Below are 21,496 nucleotides of genomic sequence, written 5' to 3'. Positions count from 1 at the left end.
CTCACGAGCTGCTCCCACACTTGTCCCTGCAAGAGCTCCTACAGAACAAGGCCGAGGTTACCTGGAGGTCTACCCGCATCTGCCTGCATGGCACTCAGCGTCTGGCTGATGGCAGGACACCCAGTGTGGCCCCTGCACTCACCCTCTGCAGCCACCTGTGTACCCTGTACAAGACAACACATGAGAGTCCTGCCCAGCCAAGATGCCCTGGGATTCTGCTGCACGTCTCCTCTAGGGCTTCAACTGCCGCACCCTCGTGGGTTACCCACGGGTCCATGTCCCGGAAGCCCAAAGAGGCAGCCAGGGAGGCTTGTTTTTTTTTTTTAAAGCCTCATTTTGCCACCAGAGGGGTTGTGAGTGCCTCTCCCCAAATCTCAGGGTAAGCTAAAGAGAGAGGAGACGACAGGAATCCTTGAGTCAGGGGCTTCGAGCCCACCGAGGCATGCAGCCACCTCACTTCCTTCAGTCCCCATTTAGCCTCCTCCACACAACCCTGCAACATCCCTCAAAATGTCCGAGTCCCTCTTCAGATCTCATTTCAGGCAAGTTTACAGAACTGAGCACCACGGGTTAACGAGGGGATAAATCACAGTGCGCAGCGGACAAGGGAAAACAACAGGGCTGCGGCTGGAGCGCACGAAGCCGGTCTCCTTCTCCTTAAGTCCCAAGACACAAAAGCCATCGGGGTCTATGGCAGAGGCCACTCCCGGAGAAGACAGACCCTGAAGGTCGCCAGGTGTGACCAGCAGGACAAAGGCAACTCTGAAGCCTCCGCTGGACGTTCTGGCACTGAAGAAGTTAAATGTTCCTACAGAGGAAAATAGGACTCCCAGGGCTTGAAGCATCCCCAAATTCTTCTTAAGGAAGAGCTAGAGTTCCCTCCGCAGCAGCAGAGCCTGGCCTGAGCCACAGTCTCTGGCATTCCTATGACCCAGCCTCCAGATGGGAAAAACGAGGGCTGGGAAGAGGACCGTCTCAAAGGTCAGCGGTCCCCAGGCTGTCACCTTTGCAAGCACCTCAGCTGGTGCAAAGCACTAAGGAGATGCTCGCCCATCACTCATGTAGCTCCCAGTGAGGGTCACCTTCTGGAAGGATGGCACTGAGCCTCTGAACAAAGGGGAAGCAAGCACGACGACGGAAAGCAAAGGTTTTGTGCCCAGAGAGACCTGAATTCAAATCCTAACTTTGCCCCTTACGGCACTGTGGCTTTAGGAAGGAATGTCACCTTTCAGAGTCTGCTCCCTTATCCGTAAAGCTCATGGTCTTACATAAACCCATTCCCAGTTTCGCCCTCTAGGACTCTGGCGCACCACACAAAGCCTGCCAATTGCATGAAAAAACACAGTGCAGGGAGCTCCCTCCAAGCCCCCCCCACCCCGACACTGCTCATCCCCAAAGCTGCCCCCTCCCCTCTGGACAGGCAGAGGCCGCTGCTAGTGGCGATTTAGGGAACAATGCCCTCCCAAGTCTAATTAAATCCTGAGTCAAAACACCCACCAAAATAAATACAATTCACTGCTTATCAGTCACTTGGAATTTTATCTCAGTGAAAATAAGACTACAATCCCACGAGCTTCAACTTCTAATATAACTTTGGTGAAGCTCCAAGTTAGAGCAAAATCCATTATCACGTGTAATAGATTTTCTCCAAAGCGTCAGAAAGGTACATGTCCCCAGCACTCCCGGTCACAGCTCTGTCTGCCCTGCCTCCTTCCCCTTTTGCAAGATTTCATTCGGTCCTTCAGCCCTGGGCATTCATCTGTGCCTGCCGTCAGCGACACTGCTACCTACCTCTCTCTCCCTAAGTGCCTCGTGGCTTAGCTTTGAAGCGCAGTAAGGATGGACTTTGAGGCTTTCTCTCCTCTGGAAGAAGAGGGGCCCCTCAGCCTGCTGAGTCTGCACACACCAGGGGCCCTGGACGAGCACACTGCGCTCCTAATAGAAACGCCATCGCACGACGATACCTGTCATCGAGATCATTAGAGCCGAAAGGTTCATGGGGTCCCTGCCCTGTGTGCGTGAGTCACAGTCCTGAGTCATTCTGTAACTCTGTCCTTCAAATGACAAACAAGAACACCGAGTCCCAGGAACTCAAGGCCCTTAAACATCGGCAGATCTGACAGCACGGATGAAGGAACGAGGGGTTCAGGGAGGGGAAGCGTCTTGCCCAGGATGTTCAATGGTGGCAGAAGCAGGTCTAGGACAAGGACTCTTGATTCCTAGTGCACTCCCTCCCTTACTGCATGGACTGCACTCATCCTTACCAAAGAGATAACGCGCGCTTTCATCAGTTACTCAGAGTTCACGCTCTCCAAACTCACGCCGAGATGACTTTGCTCCCCAAAGCCTGGAGGACAGAGCAGTCACTGGACCACAAGCCACCTCCCCAGACCTGGATTTCCTCACTGGCAAAGTGCGAGAAGGCTGCGGCTGGTGACTCTGAAGGGCGCTCTCTCACCCAGCCTTGCATGGTAAGCTTCTCTTTGGAGAGGCAGCCTTGGGAAAATACATTTACATGCAAGGTAACCTTGAACGGAAACACAGCTGTCCAGCATGACCAGCCTAAGGGCTACGCTTAACCAGGAACACTTCTCCACAGCCGGTGTAAGAGCTCCTTCTACACCAGGCTTATTTCATCAGCTCCTGCATTTCGGTCACAGAAATCACAGCTAGGCTGCTCTTCAAACATGACAAAGGATATTAAAGGAAACAAAAGCAAAATCCCAAGTGGAGAATGAAACAAGCAGGCCTATTTTGACACTTGGGTAATATTTTTAAAGGATCTCTCAAATCATCACTGAAGGAAAAGAGACCTCCTGCATTTCGTTATAGTAACAACAAGTTCCCAATGTAGGATGACATTTAGCCCTCAGGGCTACCCCTGGTCCTTCCAGTTCCCACAAATCTCTTTGGCACTTGGCACACGGTGTCGCGAGTGCTTATTAAGGCTCCTCTCCCCTCAATTTGACTGCAAGCTTCCTGAGGGCAGGGACGATATCCTGACTCACCTTTGGATCCCCCGGGCCTGGTGCATGGGAGATGCTCTCTCAATATTAAATAGTCATCAGCATTTTCTGTAAGCTGTCACATATCAAGATACAGGCCAAATACTGTGTTGAAATGCAACTGACCCGTAGCATTGTCTAAAATTCCTCAGCCAGTTCAGTCAGCCGGTTCCTCATCTATGGGCTCACCCTCCCCGACCGAGGCCATCAGTCAGACTAGGCGCCATGGTGCCCAGCATCTGATAGGTATGTAGTGAATATGTGATGAAATGCATGATTCAGAGTTGGTTGCACAATGCGGTGGGGTGGGGGCAGTATTAGGCTCAGGCTGCCACTTGTAATGTAATAAAGCAATGATAGTCACTAAGGAGTTCTCCACATGTTTTGTTCTCACAGGCACCTGGCAAAAATGTCCTTCTCTTCACCTTTGAATTTAAGTGTACCCCTGACTTCCTTCGGCCAATGACGAATGAGTGGAAGTTACAGGGGCCATTCCTGGACAGAAGCTTTGAGAGGCAGTGTGTCTTCTCTTTGCCATGGACATTGTCAATGCTCTAAACAGTCGCCTCTCTGGCACCCTGGGTCCTAGGGTGAGAGTGATGTACAACGTAGCTTCCCACTGATCTGCAATGGCCAGATACTGAGGGTGGGTCTTGGGAGTTGTTTGTTATGCAGCACAACCCAGCCTATCGTAACTGAGGCAAAGACTGGCCCAGGTACTTGGATTAAAACACACAATGTTATTTTCTGTGCCAGGGCACAGGTGTAGTCAGATTCTGAGTTTGGGATGGGGGCCTATGTTTCAAGTTTCTGGGGGAGGAAGCACAGAAGAAGGTGCCTCATTTGGTCTTTTTCTTTTTTTTTTTGGCCACGCCCCATGGCATATGGGATCTTAGTTCCCCGACCAGGGATCGAACCCATGCCCTCTGCAGTGGAAGCGTGGAGTCTTAACCACTGGACCGCCAGGGAAGTACCTGGTTGTTTCTCTTTGACCTGTCACTCTTACAGGCTCCGGACGCGCAGGCTCAGCGGCCATGGCTCACGGGCCCAGCCGCTCCACGGCATGTGGGATCTTCCCAGACCGGGGCACGAACCCACGTCCCCTGCATCAGCAGGCGGACTCTCAACCACTGTGCCACCAGGGAAGCCCCTGACCTGTCACTCTTGCTTTTGTATTGCTAGATGTCTTCTCATTCATACTTTGGACAACCATCAAGTCTCCAAATTACCTTTAAGCAACTACTGAAAAGGCACCACCTCTGGAAAATGTGCTTTGGGGAGTAACTGTCCTCCCTGCCGCCTAACACACACACACTCCGATGTGCTTCTCCTATGGCAGACCCTGGAACAAAGCTGTGAAGTCGCGCAATATAAGGGAGTGGACGGTTCTCGTGGGGCCACTTTTCTGCCTTTTTTTTTAAGGTGAAAACACTGCATGGATGAGAAACGATACTCCACAGACGATTCTTTCTCTTCTTGTTACAACCCCCCGGGAGAATTCCTTTGTGGCTTAAGGTGCAGATGGTTTGCTTCCTGTCAGCACTGCTCCCCATTCAGCACAGGTGGCCTCTACCCACCCATTCCACATGCAGCCGCTCTTACTTAAAAAGGAAGCCAGTGGTACCAGCAGAAAAGAGGCCCTTGGGAAAGGCCAATGCAGTAATTATTATCCTGTTACCACGGAAATAGAGATTTGCCTCTAAGGCTCCTTTTATGAGCTTTAAAATGAAAGTGACTTTCACTCTCTCCTACTTTGTGTTCTCTTGCTACACAGGGGCAGGAGAAGAAAGGGAAAAGGGATGGAAAAGAAACACAATGAAGATCATTGATGCTGGGCACTGTGCTAGAGGCATTTTCTTATTCGAAGAAAATGCGTATAACCCTGGAATGCAGGACTAGGAAAACGCTTGGGAGCACTAGTGGGTATAATAGGCAGTTATGAGGCAGTGAGAGGAGAGAGAGAGACAGAGAGAGAGAGATATCAACTGGTTGAGCCAAGCAAGGCAAGATGAAGACAAAATATTATGGGAACAGTCAGGAAGGCAAAGTTCATTTTCACTTAGTCCAGTAGGAATCTCAATGCTGAATTACCACGCAAATACGCAACCATGTAGGACCATATCTGTATTCTCAATTTTCTCCCTTTTCTACATGTCATATTCTAACTTACATTTCCTTCTGTCCTAATGTTTCATTCTTTTAATTTACAATTGTTCTTTTACTATACATAGTTACTCTAAGCTGTTACGGAAAGAAGAAGGCTTAACTATTAGTTAATTAAATATAAAGGTAAGAGAACTGCAGAGGGCTAGAGGCCAGATTGCCCTGAATGGCTTGCAGGCGGAAGAATAATCAGTGTATTTATCTTTGTCCCGTACTTTATAAAGCACTTTCCCTACCATCACCTTGGGCCCTCCTCACAACAGTCCTGTGAGGCATGTGTGAATATTGTCCTAATTTTAGAGACAACCCCCCCCCGAGTTTTCGACTAGACCTAGGGTCCCTCTACAGCAAACTCCATGTCTTCTCTTTACTCTACAGCTGCCTTTTGAAATAGAAATGAGCTGGTCTATATCAGCGCTGCCCAAAAGAACTTGCTGCAGTGATGAAATGTTCTCTATCTACTGAAGAGTGTCTGCATTCTCCAATAGGGTGGCCCTGAACCACGTGGGACCTGGGGGCACTTGAATGTGGCTCATGTGACTAAAAAGCCGACTTTTAATTTGGTTTATTTAACACTGCCATGGCCACATCCCACTGGGGGTCCTTACACTGGCGGTACAGATCTTTAGTCCCTCCCTCCCACGACATGAATGCAGGAGCAACAGGGCTCAAATACTGGCAGCCAGAGATGGCATGAAGTGCGATTAGTGATAGAAGAAGGGCAAACCCCGCCCCCTTGGCTTCCTCGGTGATGGCAGGAATATTAGGAAATGACAGTGCTCAAAAGACACAGAGAGGAGACAGTGAGGGGGAGGGAGGGAGCATTTTAGGGGAGCCCTCCTTTGACCATGGCTCGGCCAAGTAGGCCTGCAGACCCCCAAACTCTGGGTAGAGAAACTCCAGCAATGCTTCAGGGACTACAGTGGTAAGCCGGCCGCAGGGAGAATTCTTCAAATGACTGCAGGATCTCAGCAGGTTCTGTGGGCCCGGGATCATTAAAAGGAAGGGTCAGTCCTGGCCTAGGATCTTACAATTGTGGACCCCTTCTCCAGCAAACCACCCAAGTTGGCAGCAGGTCAGAATCTATAAACAGGCATCCCTCCTCCAAAAAGGGGTAAACTGGCCCAGCACTGTGTAAGAAAGACCTTTTCTTTGAGGCCTGAAATCATGATGGGATAAGGGATGAGGGTCAGCCCATCTGCAGTATCCCTGTGAGAAAAGTGTGGGATGGAGGGAGAGGAATCAAGAACTATTCCCCCTTCCCTCTTAATGCAAACTGTTTCGCATTGTCCCTTAAGGACGGAGTTCGCCTTTCCAGGCATCTGGGCATCGTTTACCTTTGTAGTGAGTAGGGCCTCATTTAACGAGAGGACACCAAGATAAGGGCTGGAACTAGGGAAGGATCCCTGCACAGAGGGCTCCCTGAGCGGGCAGTATGGCAGGTGGTTAGAGCCCCTGGGGGGTCTGGTGGGCCTGGGTTTCAATTCCAGCTTGGACACGATAGACAGTTAGCTGTGTATGCAACCTAACCCTCTCACAGCCTATGAAGCTAGGATAATACCTCCTCTCAAAGGGTCAGGGTTAGGAATTAGTGACACGAAGTTCGTAAGGTGCTTGGCACAGTTCCTGGCATATAGCGATCCATCAGGAAATAGCGGCTACGACTGTTTTTGTCATTTTCTTTTTTTTTAAATTAATTTTTACTGGAGTATGGCTGCTTTACAATGTTGTGTTAGCCTCCACTGCACAACAAGATGAATCAGCCATACTCATACAGATATCCCCTCCCTTTGCGACTTCCCTCCCATTAGGTTACCACAGTGCATTAGGTAGAGTTCCCTGTGCTATACAGCATGTTCCCGTCAGTTGTCTATTTTATGCATAGTATCAATAACGTATATGTGTCGATCCCAGTCTCCCAATTCCTCCCACCCCACCCCTTTCCTCCTTGTGTTTTGTTATTTTCTGGTAAAGATGCGTATTAGTTTTCTATTGCTGCTGTAACAAATTATGATAAACTTGGTGGGTGAACACAATAGGTATGTACTGTCTTACAGTTCTTCGAGGCAGAAGTCTGAATTGGGTCTCATGGACTGAAATCACAGCTTCGGCAGGGCTACGTTCATTTCTGGAAGCTGTATGGGAGCAGAATCTGTTCCTCTGCCCTTTCCTTTTTATACAGGTCCCCCACATTCCTTGGCTGTGGCCCCTTCCTCCATCCTCAAAGCCAGCCAGGGCGGGTGGTGTGCCTCTCACACCTCATCACTCTGCCCCCTCTCCTGCCTCTTCCACTTTTAAGGACCTTGTGATTACATTGGGCCCACCTGGATGATCCAAGGCACTCTATCTCAACGCCAGCTGATAAGCAACCTTAATTCCCCTGGCCATGTAGCGGAACATAGTCAAAGTGCTGGGGCTATAGTCGGGGACATCTTTGTGGGGCCACTGTTTTCCTTACCCCAGGCTTGGAAGGGAGGACGAGGGGAGAAGTCATTCCCATCTGTGCTCCCTCTAGCCTGCATATCCCAGCAGGGGCGATGCCTAAGAAATAGCTGGGTTGGGGACCTACCACATGGTGAGGGCCCCTATCAATTGCATCTGCTGGCTGGGGCACTCTGGCCTGGATTCAACTCCTTCCTCCAGGTCGGGCCTGAATCTGTGAATGTGTCGCCAGGAGGCCACGTTGTTCCACACAAATCACAAAGCCAAGCAGTGCCCTGGGCTCGTGGAGATCCTGCGATGCTCTCACCGAGGAAGGAGGGCCTGGCTCGGCAGGCTGGTCAAATACCAGGTTGCATGGTTACACCCTCACACTGTGGGACTCCCTGTTCAAGCTGACGCCGGGACAGCTCTGAGCACCAAGGCCTGGGTCCCAAATGCAGACAGTCCAGTTTATACAATGACTGAAGCCCAACTGAAATGCCATCTCAATACCTAAAATGTGCAGAATTTGCAGGGCAATGAAAATCTTGTAACAAGGGAAAAACAAAACAAAACAAAATAGTTTCTCCTTCCTGTTTGGTGATGTCAGAGGGCAATTCTCATTTTGTTCAAGTCTCAGGCTGACGTTTTAACACGCGGCATTAGTTTTTCTATTTTTATGACTACCTAAATTAATAAAAGCAACTGGTGTTCAATAAGTGTTTTAATGGTTGAGAAGAAAGTTACCAAGTAATGCAAAGTCCTCCTCAGCATCTATGTGCACAGAAGCCTGGCTTCTGTCCTCCACGTGCTCTCGATGACACGTACATGACCATCAGGGGAGCATCTAACTGTCTGAATCCACTGCTCGCTAAAGCATGATGCCGCAAAGGGCCACAGCGGTGCTTCGGGGGGACAAAGAAAGGGATGGGTTCCGAGGAGACAGCAGTGCGTGCAACCAGCCGGAGATCCACAAACCATGCGACTGTGGGCCCAGCCCCTGGGCCCTCCTTGTTGTTTTTTCCTTCCTTCTCCCAGGCTGCCAGCCCACAGACCTCCATGCCAAAGCTCTCTTTAGTTATCTGTTATCTGGGGCCAACAGCTTGTAATAAGCCACCTCTGTTTGTCCCTTTTGACCCTCCCTTCTCAGACAGCTGGCTCTAGTGTGCTGCAAGTTCCTCCTGATGACTATTAGGTAAAAACTAGAGCCCACGGGTGGCAACCCTAAAGAGTGACAGGAGATCAAGGACACACTTGGCAACTTGAATTTACGATCGTCATTTATTATTTCTCAGAAGCTGGCTGGTGACATAACGAGACTCACTAACAGATATGGTCTCTGTTTCCCAGACTCTGAAGGTACACATTCCTATCAGTTACTTTTAATAACCCTGAAGATACCCCAGCTAAATCCCATCGCCAACAGCCACGGCCTGCCTGGTGCCTGGTGGGTCGGCGTCCTTTAGGGCCTTCCCCCCGGAGAGCTGTCCTTCGGGGCTGCACTGCCAAGGTCAATCAATGATGTTCCTGTTTGCACTGTGAGGTGATCTGCCCTTCTTGTGCTTGCCTTCCCTTTGCCGAGGGCTCATCAGAAATCATCTCTCAGTACTTTTCCTATTTCCTTTGTAGAACTCATGTAGTTTACTGCTTGTGTGTGAATCCTTAAGGACTGGGCTGTCTTTTTATAAAAAAAACTTCACGGAAATACCTTAGCTCTTTTTTTCAGGTTAAAAGGGAAGAATTCTGGAAAGGTGCTGGGTTCTCTGCATATTTTTTTCACTTGTCTAAATTATTTAAACAACATATTTCCAATTCAAGGATAAGAACAGGATTACCTAGTCTGCAGCCATTTGCATACTTCTTATTTTTTAATATATCTGCACGCCGTCTGTGATATTCTTCCTTGATATTTCACGTTAAATCATCCCAAGCTTATACTATCCTTACCCTAAGCAATATTTGTTAAGTCATGGGTTTGAGATGCTAGCTGTAAGGTTTTTATTATTGTTTTAATTACAATTAAAATGTAATTGTTAAAAAGAAGTATTTCCCTGTCTACCATCTAAAATTATTTCCTGTACTATTAATGTTAGCCTCTCACTTTGGGACACCGTCATCTAGAATATAGTTTTGGGAAGAGACTTACGTGAGGCACTTGAAAGAAACAAATCTACTGCTATTTCAACTTAGCCAAAGATAAAGAATTCTTATGGTTTGTTTACACTAACTTTGGAGAGTAAAGAAATTTAACATATTCAAGAATAATGCAGAATATCTCACTGCCTACAGGTCAAAACTTTTATATAAAATAGAAAATTTGTAAGCATTATTAAATCCTTTTTTTAAAGCCATCTGAATTCTTCCTTTACAAGTTGGTCAGGGGACTCACCTGGTGGCTCAGTGGTTAAGAATCCGCCTGCCAATGCGGGGGACACGGGTTCGAACCCTGGTCTGGGAAGATCCCACATGCCACGGAGCAACTAAGCCCGCACGCCACAACTACTGAGCCTGCGCTCTAGAGTCTGCGAGCCACAACTACTGAGCCCTCCGTGCCACAGCTACTGAAGCCCACGCGCCTAGAGCCCGTGCTCTGCAACAAGAGAAGTCACCGCAATGAGAAGCCCGCGCACCGCAATGAAGAGTAGCCCCTGCTGGACACAACTAGAGAAAGCCCGTGTACAGCAACGAAGACCCAATGCAGCCGAAAAAAAATAAATAAGTAAATAAGTAAATTCATTAAAAAAAAAAAAAGTTGGTCAGTTAATTATTCAGTCTTAAATGATCACATCTGAGCAATTCCAGCTTGGAGAGAACCAGGAGACACTGTTGTCTACTTGGTCCCACCATAGGGGCTGAGCTGGAACAACGGAACAAATGCCACCCATCTCTCCAGCCCCCACCCAAATCCTCCACCTCCAAAAGCGGGAACATGCTCAGCTGTGATCTATGATCATTCCATTAACCTTGAAATGAAGCATTAAATTAAATTGCCTACTGCAGACTCTGCTTTCGCTACAAGGGGAAAAAGGCCTTCACTTTATGCTAATAGATTTACTAAGCAACTCCGTGTTTACAAGAGGATGCAAATAAGCAAAATAATTTAGCAAATTGTGAAATCTCCAGTGGGGGTGTTACAACAACTGATTTTTCTTTTGCTGAAATTTCCTCTAAAGATTTTAGTTATGCAGAGTTTTAGCCTTAGAGAGAGCAGTTCGCAAACGGTTCATCTTTCTATAGAATTTTCAAACCAACACTTTAAATAAAATTACAGGAAAAAAGACGACTTGAGCTGGACAAGTCTTTTGTCCTCTCTGGTATCAATCACCACCTTGGATGCTGGGAAGACTCGGAGGACACAGTCGAGTTGGTGGCAGAGCCTGGGCCTTGGGCAGAGGCCAGCTTCCTGACAATGAATTCAGCACTCTCCTTACCAGCCCAAGCTTCCAAGTCTTCCCCAGAGAAGGTGAGGATTCCTCTTCAGCAAATTCCATTTCTGGGGGGTAACTTCAAAATAATGCTGCCCTATTTCTCTGAAGCCAGAGAACTACAGAAGTCATATCACTCTCTGTAAAAAAGTATGTCCTGCTAAGAGAATAGTAAGAAGCTGCGCTGTGATACAGATACTTGGCACAGTGATTTCAAACCACTCATATCAAAATTCCATGTTACGGGGGCTTCCCTGGTGGCGCGGTGGTTGAGAATCCACCTGCCAATGCAGGGGACACAGGTTCGAGCCCTGGCCCGGGAGGATCCCACATGCTGCGGAGCAACTAAGCCCCTGCACCACAACTGCTGAGCAGCCTCCGCTCGCCACAACTAGAGAAGCCCGCACACAGCAATGAAGACCCAATGCAGCCGAAAATAAATAAATAAAAATAAATTTAAAATTCCATGCTATGTCTCATCAACCCAGATGTGGAAAGAGGTCGAGTATGCCAGAAAAATCCTTCAACAGTCAGATCATTAAAGGGTATTGAAATCTAGAAATATAGCACATCAGGGCTGGAAGGGATCTTGGAAATCATACAGTCTAAGCCCCTTCTTTAATAAATTGCTCATGGTCATAGAATTGGTTTGTGTCAGAGTAAAGACTAGAAACTTGGAGGCCAAATATTCTTCTTTATTATACTGTTTTCTGAAGCTCTTTTTGTCTCTGAAGCAATGAAGACCGGTCAAGTCCTATCATGTCAACTACTCAGCATGCAGTGTATAAAGCTACATGGTTAAGCCTTGCCTCCTATCACCAGGCAACCAGAGAATTATCGGGAAGCCTGCTCAGCCATGGCCAGGAGAGCGCTCTTCTACACACAGACCTTCTGTGCATCACCAGGGACTCTGTTCCTTCCGAGGTGCAACACCTAGAAAGCTGGCTAACAGAGGAAGCAAAGCAGATCCCCAGGGCCTGCTGAACTGATAAAGATGCAGTAGCAACAGTCAAAACAACAACAAAAACTGCCCAGCCTGAGTTCGCTGGGTTCCTGCTGTCAGAAGCACCATCCCACCCAGAAGCAGGATGCAAGAGCTGGTGAGCGGTCCTCTCCCTCCTGCTGTGTCAGCTCCTAACCAGAGGCCCAGCTTCAAGGCCTCCCAGCCTCTGGTGGGTTAAGGTAGCACCCATCCGCTCTCACTATCACTGCCCTCATTTCTCAGCCCCCCCTGGAATGACCTCCACACCTGAGCAACCCCGAGTGGAGCAGGCTTACCTGTCAGCATCTCCGAGGCCCAGGGAGGTGTTTCTTTGCAGGGTCTCCCGCACCACAGCCATCCCATCAGGGAGCCGGTTCAGGCGGCGGGTGTAGAGGCCAAGTCCACCATCGGTCATGTACCTTTGAAAGAAGAAGAGGATGACGCAAAGGTATGGTTAAGGGCAGGTCCTGTGCCATCCTGCGGTTCATATCCAGAAGTCCTGCACGGCCATCCTGTGCTCTACGGGGGAAGGAACTGAGGCTTTCCCAAGGCTCTGTCACTGATCACAGCACAGGGATAACTCAGCTGACTCAACCCAAAGGATCACCAGCTTGCTAGCAAAAATACGTCGGCTTAATTAACCCAAACTCACAGGAACCTATGAAGCAGAAGGGAACTAGTAAATAAAATTAACTGTCAGATGCATTCATGACATTCTTTTTAATGTCAGCAATTATACAAGCAGGTGTTTTACCTAAGTACTGTGAATGGAACTGACAAGTCATCGGCAAGTCATAGGGAAAAATGTTACAGAACAGTGCAATGGAAAAAGTAGGCAAGCTTTTAAGATGAAAAGAAAGAAAAGATGGAGGATACAAGAGCCAGCTTTGCCGTCGTGGGCAAGTCATTTCTCTGAGTCCTGTGTTTTTCATCTAAACTGTGTGAATATCACAGCCTTCCTGCATCACAAGGTGGACATGAGAATTAGTGAGATAAAGAATATCACAGTGCTCTATAATTTGTATAAGATCGTAGAAACAGAAGATGTTATTAGGACAGTCATCATCTTGAAGTAGCTACAAGGGTAAATTTCACCTCTGATACTGATGTCTTAAGGGGGGTGTCCCAAACTCTCTGAATAACAGTAATGCTCCTTGACTTTTCTAGATCTCTCGGTGATGCCACAAAGCTATCTTCTGATGAAATCAGTCAGGGGGAAGGGGAGACCCCTGAAACTTTCTGTAGAGATGGCTGACTATCTATCAATCAGACCAGTTCCTGAAAGATTAGCTACCAGTAGGAGGTAGTTCAGGTCCAAAGCAGCTTTACTTCATGGACCTTTGCTCCTCCACGACACCCCACAGAGGAGACTGCTTGTGCCATCACCCCCATCTCCAGAGGAGAACAAGAATTCAAAGCAAAATTCGATCAGAGCCAGAATCCAACTCAGATCCCTTAAATTCCCACATGGGCCCCATCAGATTGACCTGCAATGCATCTGAAAGTGCAAGTGATTTGCATTTCAAGTCAAATAATAGGAAGTAGGAAGACCAATGAACGAGAGGTTGTTTTGCTGCAACAGTCAGCTGAGCTCATCATGGAACGTTTCACTGCCTTTGGTATCTTGGCTTTAGAATATATGGCGTAGATCCTGAGGGTTCTCAATCCTTGAGATTCTTCCACCTCTAGTTTAGGAACTTCTTAGGATATATTCTTAGAAAAATGGACTTACAGGATGCTGTGGAGGTTTCCCAGAACCAGCAGGGTCAACTTAGGGTCAGAGAAGAAAGTTTTCACAGAAGCCATCTCCGGTGAGAAGGAGCTTCTGTTTTGGGTCAAAAGAACTCTCCCTTAGGGCAGCTTCCAGGATACCATGTCTGAACTGACTTCTCTGATGGCCCCGTTCACCCCCCGTTTATGACATTAATGATCACAATGCCAGCATAATGGAAAATCTGCTGAAGTCAGTCAAACCGATTGTTTGTGCACCAGCAAAACAACACAACAGACTGGCTTTTTTCACTCAACTGTACGATAAAAACCACCCTGTGAATATACTAAAACCCAACGAATTGTACTCTTTAAAATGGTGAATTTTATGGTATCTGACTTATTCCTCAAGAAAAAGGAAAAAAGAAAACCCAAAAACCCCAGCGACTGCAGCTGCAGTTAAATAATCATTTGTGTAATGACGTTTGGATGCTTGGTTCCCATGCTGCATAGTGAACTCCTTGATTGCAGGGACTATTTCATTTTGTTCAAATCTATATCCCATGTGCCTAACACACACTAAGTGCTTAATAAATATTGCTTGTGTTGAATGAAGCCCAAAGATACAGCCATAGGGTGAAGTTTAGCAAAAAACATTTTGGGAGGAAACCGATTACAGGTTCTTCTTCCTCTTAAATGTCAGCAAATTTGACATCTAAGACATATGGCAATTAAACTGTCTACCTGTCAGTCAACCCATCTGCCCATCCATCCACCCACCCACCCAGTCACCCAACAGATGCAGTGACCCTGGGTCCAGTGGTGGACTTCATGTGTGCATCCTACAATTAACATAAGGAGAAAAAAAAAACACCTACAGAAAAATGCAGTAACTCTGCCAGAGGCTAGACTTTCTCCAGTAAATGTCCTTTCAAGGAGATTTCAGTGGAAGCTCTTCAAAACACAATCTGCTGCACCATTAAACAAGGCAGTTAATTTCGATTTTAGCAAAGTCTGCTCGGCCATATAGATAAACAAAAATTTTTCAACTGGGGAGATCTTGTCAAAGGACAAACTAATTTTAGCATTCATTTCCCTGCTGGATTTTTATTGCTGGTGAAACAACACACACGGTTGGGCAATTACACTTACCCGGGCATGTAGACGGAGGCCCCCACATACACAGCCCTGGTTTTCTGTGAAGGCCAAGAGCTGGTGAGCATTCCAGAGACTGAAAGCTGGGATGTGCTGCAGCCCCCAGCCCACTAACACCGGGTGCAAGATGGTGGTGTCAAAAACTGACCACCGATGAAGGTGGGGGGCCTTGGAGAGATGGGACTGGATGTGCTAACTTAGCTTGTCAGCTGCTGCTGGGAATTCTGATTTTGTTTAGGCAGAGAGGAGGGGAAAGACAAGGATAAATCAGGATCCTCTGCCTTCTCAAATGCACCCAAGACTGAAAGCCAGAATCGAATGTAACCAATGTGACAACGATCTAGTTTCTTTACAAATCTATTTCATTCATTGTGTGTGTGTGTGTGTGTGTGTGTGTGTGAGAGAGAGAGAGAGAGAGAGAGAGAGAGAGACAGAGAGACAGAGAGACAGAGAGACAGAGAGACAGACAGAGACAGAGGGAGAGAGAGAGAGAGAGAGAGAGAAAGAAAGAGAGGGAAGGAGGGAGGGAGGAGTCAGAAGTGGTTAAGGAAAAGAGGGAATTTACCTCTTCTCCCAGAGATTTGTAAAAACGTATTCAATCATATTTTTTTTTAATATTCAAACTAAATTCTATGTCCTCTCACTGCAAGACAGCACAGCACTGGAGATAGCTGTCACTTGAACCAGACTCACACTCAAGAACTTAAAGTATTTATTTCTAAAATTATTATCCACCAAATACAGTAGTCTGATTTATAAAAAGCTCTGTATATATTTTTAATAACTCTTCTGGTCTCAATGAAAAATATACATTTTTTGGTTCAACTCAAATTTCTACAGGAATTGGCTACTGAATGCATTAATATAGACTGCTGTCAGTTCATCCCTTTAGGAAGCATAATTTTAGAGATGAAGCCGTCACTGGTGTGCTGATCTAAAAGACCAGCCCTCGCCCTGGGAGGTGTAAAGGTTTATGTTCCTGACGGCTCAGGAGGCTGGGAGGGATGGCTGCATCCCACCTCTGGGATGCCGCTTTATCAGAGGCTCCCACTGCGTGGAGATGCAGTGACTTGCCTGAGGTCAGAAGGAAAGGAACCAGCTGATCTAGGGACCGAATCCCTGAGCACCAGGGCCACACTTTCCTTCTCCGTGGAGAAATAAATAATTAGTGCTGGAGCCTAATGAGGCGCTGGTAATATCCTAACGCTGGCTTCCTGGGGTCCTAAGCCACCAGGCAACTGAACAATTTCCACACTGTCCTCCCGGGTTCCGCAGTGATGGGTGGAGGTCCCGCTGCTTCCCCAGAGGCTCCTGGATGGAGAGCGGGAGCCTCTGCTAAAGAGACAGGGTGTCTGTGGGGTGTTTTTCTTGCTTTTCAAGGCTGGGGTGCCCTGGGGTGGCCCACGAGCATCAGAGTTAGGAGCATGGCTCTAACTTGTCAGCGAGTCCTGGGTTCAAAGTATCCCCTGCCCCTCGCTAGCTGAGGGCCCTTGCGTGCATCATTGCTAGCAAATACTAACGGTTACTGATGCTTGCTGGGTGCTGTGCTAAGTGCCTCACATAAGTCGTGACATCTTCAAAAGAGTCTTATCAAGTGTTATTTTTATCTCTATTTTTTAGATGAAGACAAGGAAACTGAGGTCAAGATCAAGTACAGGTAGGTGGGTTCTAATCCCAGCTTTGTCACTTTTGGAGGGTAATTTCTCCAAGTTTCAGTTTCCTCATCTGCAAGATGAGTGAAACTACAGATTAACCTCACAGGGCCGTGGTGGGTAGACTGAGACAGTGTGTATAATGCCCAGAGCCTGCTATATCAGGAGCCCTTAAAATTCATTAGCTGCTGTTACTATCAGCAGCAGCAATGGCTCGTATCTCTGAGTAGTGACTCTGCAGTCCCTCCTCCCCTTTCAATTCCACAAATATTACGTGCTCTGTGCCAGGCTGGGGCTACAGAGACAGAAAGGTCTCATTCCTGTCCTGCTTAGTGAAGCTCAAAGTCAACAAGGGTCTCAGATATGTAAATAGGTAACTCTCCTACTGCAGGACGAGCTGTATTCCAGACGGATGTATGACAGGCTCTGTGCATAAAGGGGAAGGAGTCACAGTTGGCCTTTGAAGGGTGCATAGGAGTTTGCCAGCCAAAGGAGGAGGATCCATCTAGGCACATAGATAACATGTACAAAAGCAAAGAGGAGGGTAAGAGGATGGGAAGTAGTTCACTGTTGCCAGAGCAGCAGGAACAAAGACAGGAGCTGGGCTGCAAGGGGACTGGGGCACAGTCGGGAAGGGCTGGGAGGCCAGGCAGGGCTGAGACGTTTGCCCGGAAGCCAGGGAAGCTATGAAGGTAGTAAAACAGTGAGTAACAGGTTTTCGATTCCTCCACCATTCAACACTCCATTTTTGGCAAGCACTGTCTCATGATATCTCCTGTAGATTTTTCAGAACACGCCACTTGTCCGGATCCTGTCTGAGTCACCCCAGACCTTCGGGAAATGACCAGACTTGCAGGCTAGACCTCACCATCCCTCCATCTAAAAGAGACCTGTGAAGGCAACAAGCCTATGACAAGGAACTTTCTCAACAAGATAGGTGCATCCTGTGTAACGGACAGGAGCTATGAAAAAGCTTTGGAATCTCATAGGACCTGTCAGAACAAATACGCTAAATTCTGAGTCCAACGCTGTCAACAGCTCTCTCCTCCTTTAAATGTACATAGTGAGGCAACAATGTAGAACAAGTGAAACTGGCTCCGTGAGTCACCTTCAGAAGGAGGGAAAGAGGACCCCTCCTTCCCAAAGTTCCCAACCTGGCGCATAAGGAACACAAACGGGCTGGCGCACTAATCGCAAAGGAAATCACCTTCTGTCAAGAACTGGGGGAGGTGAGAGGGGATGCGAAGGGAGAAAAATATGTACACTGATGTATTTCAGTGTATTCCTAATAGAGCACGCATAAAAAAATTTAAAACTCTCAGAGGCAAGAAGTGAAAGCAATACCGACAGAAAAAAAAAAAATCGAGCCTCAGTGATTACTTTTCTTCAAAGAAATGTCAGCTTGTCTGTATTTCTGGGACACACATTTGGTTTAAATGTGAACATAGCAAAGAAAAATGGAATAAAAGAACTGCACATTTAAAAACTATTCCTTGCCAACATCAATATAAATATATGAACATATACATTAACAAATACTTCGTTGTATAAGGTTAAAGAAAATGATGTGGGCAGATGAAAAGACCTTGCATTCGAGTTTCACCAACACCCAAGTCCCCAAACAACCAATGCTTTCACAGTGCTCTTCTACTCCATTACAATAGGCCTGACATTTATATTCTAAGTTTATTAGGATGTAAATTGAGTTTCTGGACCAACCTGTAAAAGGATCCCTTTACTTTAGGGCCTCTTAGAAGTCAGATGAATAAATTTCACTCTGGGTCATGGAAGGACAAACTGACAAGCAAGTCTAACAAAGCTGCCTGAATCCTTTTGAAGAAAGTTGATCTTAGTGACAAAAAAGAATCTGCTACATTTGACTTAAGGGGAGAAGATGCATTTGAAACGCAAAAACATGGTTGGAAAAATCCAGATTTTTAAACTTTTCAGTGCTCTTTTTTGGGAGGATGTGAGAGTTCAGTTTTCCTCTCCAGCAAAAAAAATAATAATAGTAAGACTGCAGCACTAAAATTTAGGTGAACACTTAAAATTTTACCAATGAAACACTTGGAAACTGCTTTGCCCTCAGGTTTTAGGCACAAAATCTGAGGCAACTATGGCATATTTCATTTACCAATCCACCCCGCTGCTGCCCTCACCTCCAATGACAAGTACGGAAACGTATCACAGAGCAATTCTAAGACCCTACCCACTGCATAGCCTTCATATCTGAAAATCAAATAAAGGTGAGTCCTAATCAAAGAACAGGTTGCTGCTGCTTCTCTATCATGGACCACCCCAAACTGACACACAGTGAAATGAAACTTACAGCGGCCTTCAGAGAGAAAGTCTAAGTTTCGAATGTCTTTCTTCATTCGGTTTCCCTGCAATAATACGACTTCAGGCATAAATAATCCAGACTAGACCACACAAATAATCAAGAAACATTTCTTTGGTGTTCATGTCTTTTAGGGAACTCCTCCAATAACTCTGCTGCCCCTACAGGACCAGTTTCCTACCTTCCTGCTCGGAGCAGGGCTGGGGCAGAGATCAGCACGACTTCCCAGGGTGCTCTAGGACAGCTGGCTCTTCAGGACATCCCCGAGCTGGTATCTTGCTCTTTTTAGGAGGATATGAGAGTTCAATTTTCCTTTCCAGCAAAATCTGCCCTTATTTCGCTGAATCCTGGAGCAGCCACCCGAGGCCAGAGCACAGAACAGGGCTACGGCAGATAGATGTCACTTCCACTGCAGGGAAGTTCCTTCAATGGCCAGGCGCCACCAACGGGGAGCATCCACAGCTCAAGGGGCACCAGCTCCGTCTGTGGCTCATCTGCATCTCACTTCCGTCTCACCCAGTCAGTCCTGGCTGTGAAGTGAGTCAGACGATTGGGGAAACCCTGGCTCAATTCTCTGAGCCTGGTGTAGCAGGAAGGCAAGTCTGCAGAAGTGAGCCAGGCTCAGCAGGGCTGGAGCCTACTCTGGCTACCTAGTCACCGGAGCACGCCTCTCTGGGGAGCACTACAAAGACGTTGCTAAGCAAGTCAGGCAAGAGCTCAGCTCCAGCAGGCCACGGAGACAGAGGTAACAGCGGGAAAAGGCAGGCCTGAGTAAAGGAGGAGTCAAAAGGTCCCAGGGGGGTCCATTAAGCCTCACTGGGTGAACGTGGTGCCACAGACTTTATTTCCGAAAGCTATAGGTGCTGCAAAGCTGCTTGAAGAGAACAGAAGGCACACTGCAGGGGTCATGCCGCAAAACTCAACACCTGCCTCATCCTCTACCTGCCGCCGAACCAGTAGCTTCGGCGGCAGCTGGCAACTTATTGGAACTGTGGCATCCCAGAACTCCCGAATCAGACCCTGCAGTTCAACAAAGTCCCCACGTCGTTCTAATGTGCATTAAAGAATGGAAAGCAGGGCTTCCCTGGTGGCGCAGTGGTTGAGAGTCCGCCTGCCGATGCAGGGGACGCGGGTTCGTGCCCCGGTCTGGGAAGATCCCACATGCCGCGGAGTGGCTGGGCCCGTGAGCCATGGCCGCTGAGCCTGCGCGTCCGGAGCCTGTGCTACGCCACGGGAGAGGCCATAACAGTGAGAGGCCCGCGTACCGCTAAAAAAGGAGAGGCCACAACGGTGAGAGGCCCGTGTACCGCAAAAAAAAAAAAAAAAAAACAAGAATGGAAAGCAGTGACCTCAGGCAGTGGTCTCTGTAGTGGGGAGCATAAGATGACCCACAGGGGTGAAAACGAAAATGCTTCTGTTTATATTCATTTCTTATCACGTCCCTTGTAAATCCTGTGTGTATGCAGGTATTATAGTATGCACAGTGTTTCAGTCACAAAGCATATGTATGTTTAAAAAACAAATATAGCATCTAATGGAGGAACAAGCTCTTTCTGACGCAACCAAAAGCAGTTTAGAGACCCCCATCTGAAGCAGAAATTCCTAAATCTTCTTAAGTTGTGGACCCCTCAGAGAAACCCCTGAAAGCCATGGAGCCTATTTCTCGTATGAATAAAACATGTATCTAGTTCAAGTCAGGTCACAGACCCCCCACCCCAACCCAGGCCCCGTGTTAGTGGCCCCTCTGCGGAGTTAGGGCAGAAGTGGATCCTGGCTGAGTCGGTCCCTTCGACATATACAGTTTCCGCAGAGCAAGGTGTTTGCTTGTCTTTGCTGTAAACGGACTTCGCGCTGGCACGTGGCATCGCTGTAACTCACAAGTCACCCTGGCTTCTAGCACACAGACTCGATCTCACCACTGCTGTGGGTTTGGGTTTGCCTCCACCAAACTCCTAGCAGAGGAGAGACTGATCTAGCGGGAAAATTCCTGCATGGTGAGGAAACATGCTGCTATGGTTCTTGCATCTTTTGCAGAATGTAATGTGGATTTTTACAAGTTTAACAAAATTCCATCTAGCACTGATTACCAGAGCATTTCGGTTTAGCTTGCCTACAGATCTATACATATATCAATGCTATACATATAAATCCGTAACTGTACTAATAAAATACACAGTCACACAGAGAGCCAGGGATTATAACAATTTATCCCTATTTATGACCCCTATTTAAATAAATACACACATATAAATTTTTCATTACAACCCATAACTATGCTTGTTTAAAATGGGTGTTGGCAGGGTACCCTACTGAAGAAAGGCTGCATGCTTTGGAAATTTGACAGTCCCCATGTCTGGAATTTGGTCTGGCCTGAATTCTCTTTATTGTGGCTCAACTGTCAGTGTGGGATTGCAGCAGGTATTTCTAGCATGAGCAGGAAGCTTTTTGTCCACCTACTGAAAGATGAAACACATTCTAGCACACAGGAGACGGTTCTCTAGACAAAGCCCCTTTAAGCTCTTTCTTGGAATGAAACAGATGGTGAAAGGAGACTGACTGATATCCAGGAATTCTCAAACCTTAGAATACACCCGAATCATCTGGGGAACCCGAGAAAAAGGCAGACTCCAAGGTCCCAGCTTCAC

At 47.3% G+C, this 21,496-nt stretch overlaps 1 protein-coding gene across 14 annotated transcripts in view; it reads right to left on the bottom strand.

Moving 5' to 3' along the window:
- The window catches only part of NAV2 (neuron navigator 2), an 854,704-nt gene that overhangs the window by 113,695 nt on the left and 719,513 nt on the right, over positions 1 to 21,496 (bottom strand). For all 14 annotated transcript variants that reach the window (XR_012333484.1, XM_073808687.1, XM_073808684.1 and 11 more), the window contains one exon: positions 12,293 to 12,415. Coding sequence is in view for 13 of the 14 variants with exons in the window: in XM_073808687.1 (XP_073664788.1) it covers positions 12,293 to 12,415 (123 nt within the window). In the remaining variant the exon portion in view is untranslated. The remainder of the gene's footprint in view (positions 1 to 12,292; positions 12,416 to 21,496) is intronic.

This window comes from Tursiops truncatus, chromosome 8 (assembly GCF_011762595.2).
Source record: "Tursiops truncatus isolate mTurTru1 chromosome 8, mTurTru1.mat.Y, whole genome shotgun sequence".
NCBI classification, from domain to species: domain Eukaryota; kingdom Metazoa; phylum Chordata; class Mammalia; order Artiodactyla; family Delphinidae; genus Tursiops; species Tursiops truncatus.
The sequence above is the reverse complement of the archived record's forward strand: the minus strand, read 5'-3'. Positions and strand labels throughout refer to the sequence as shown.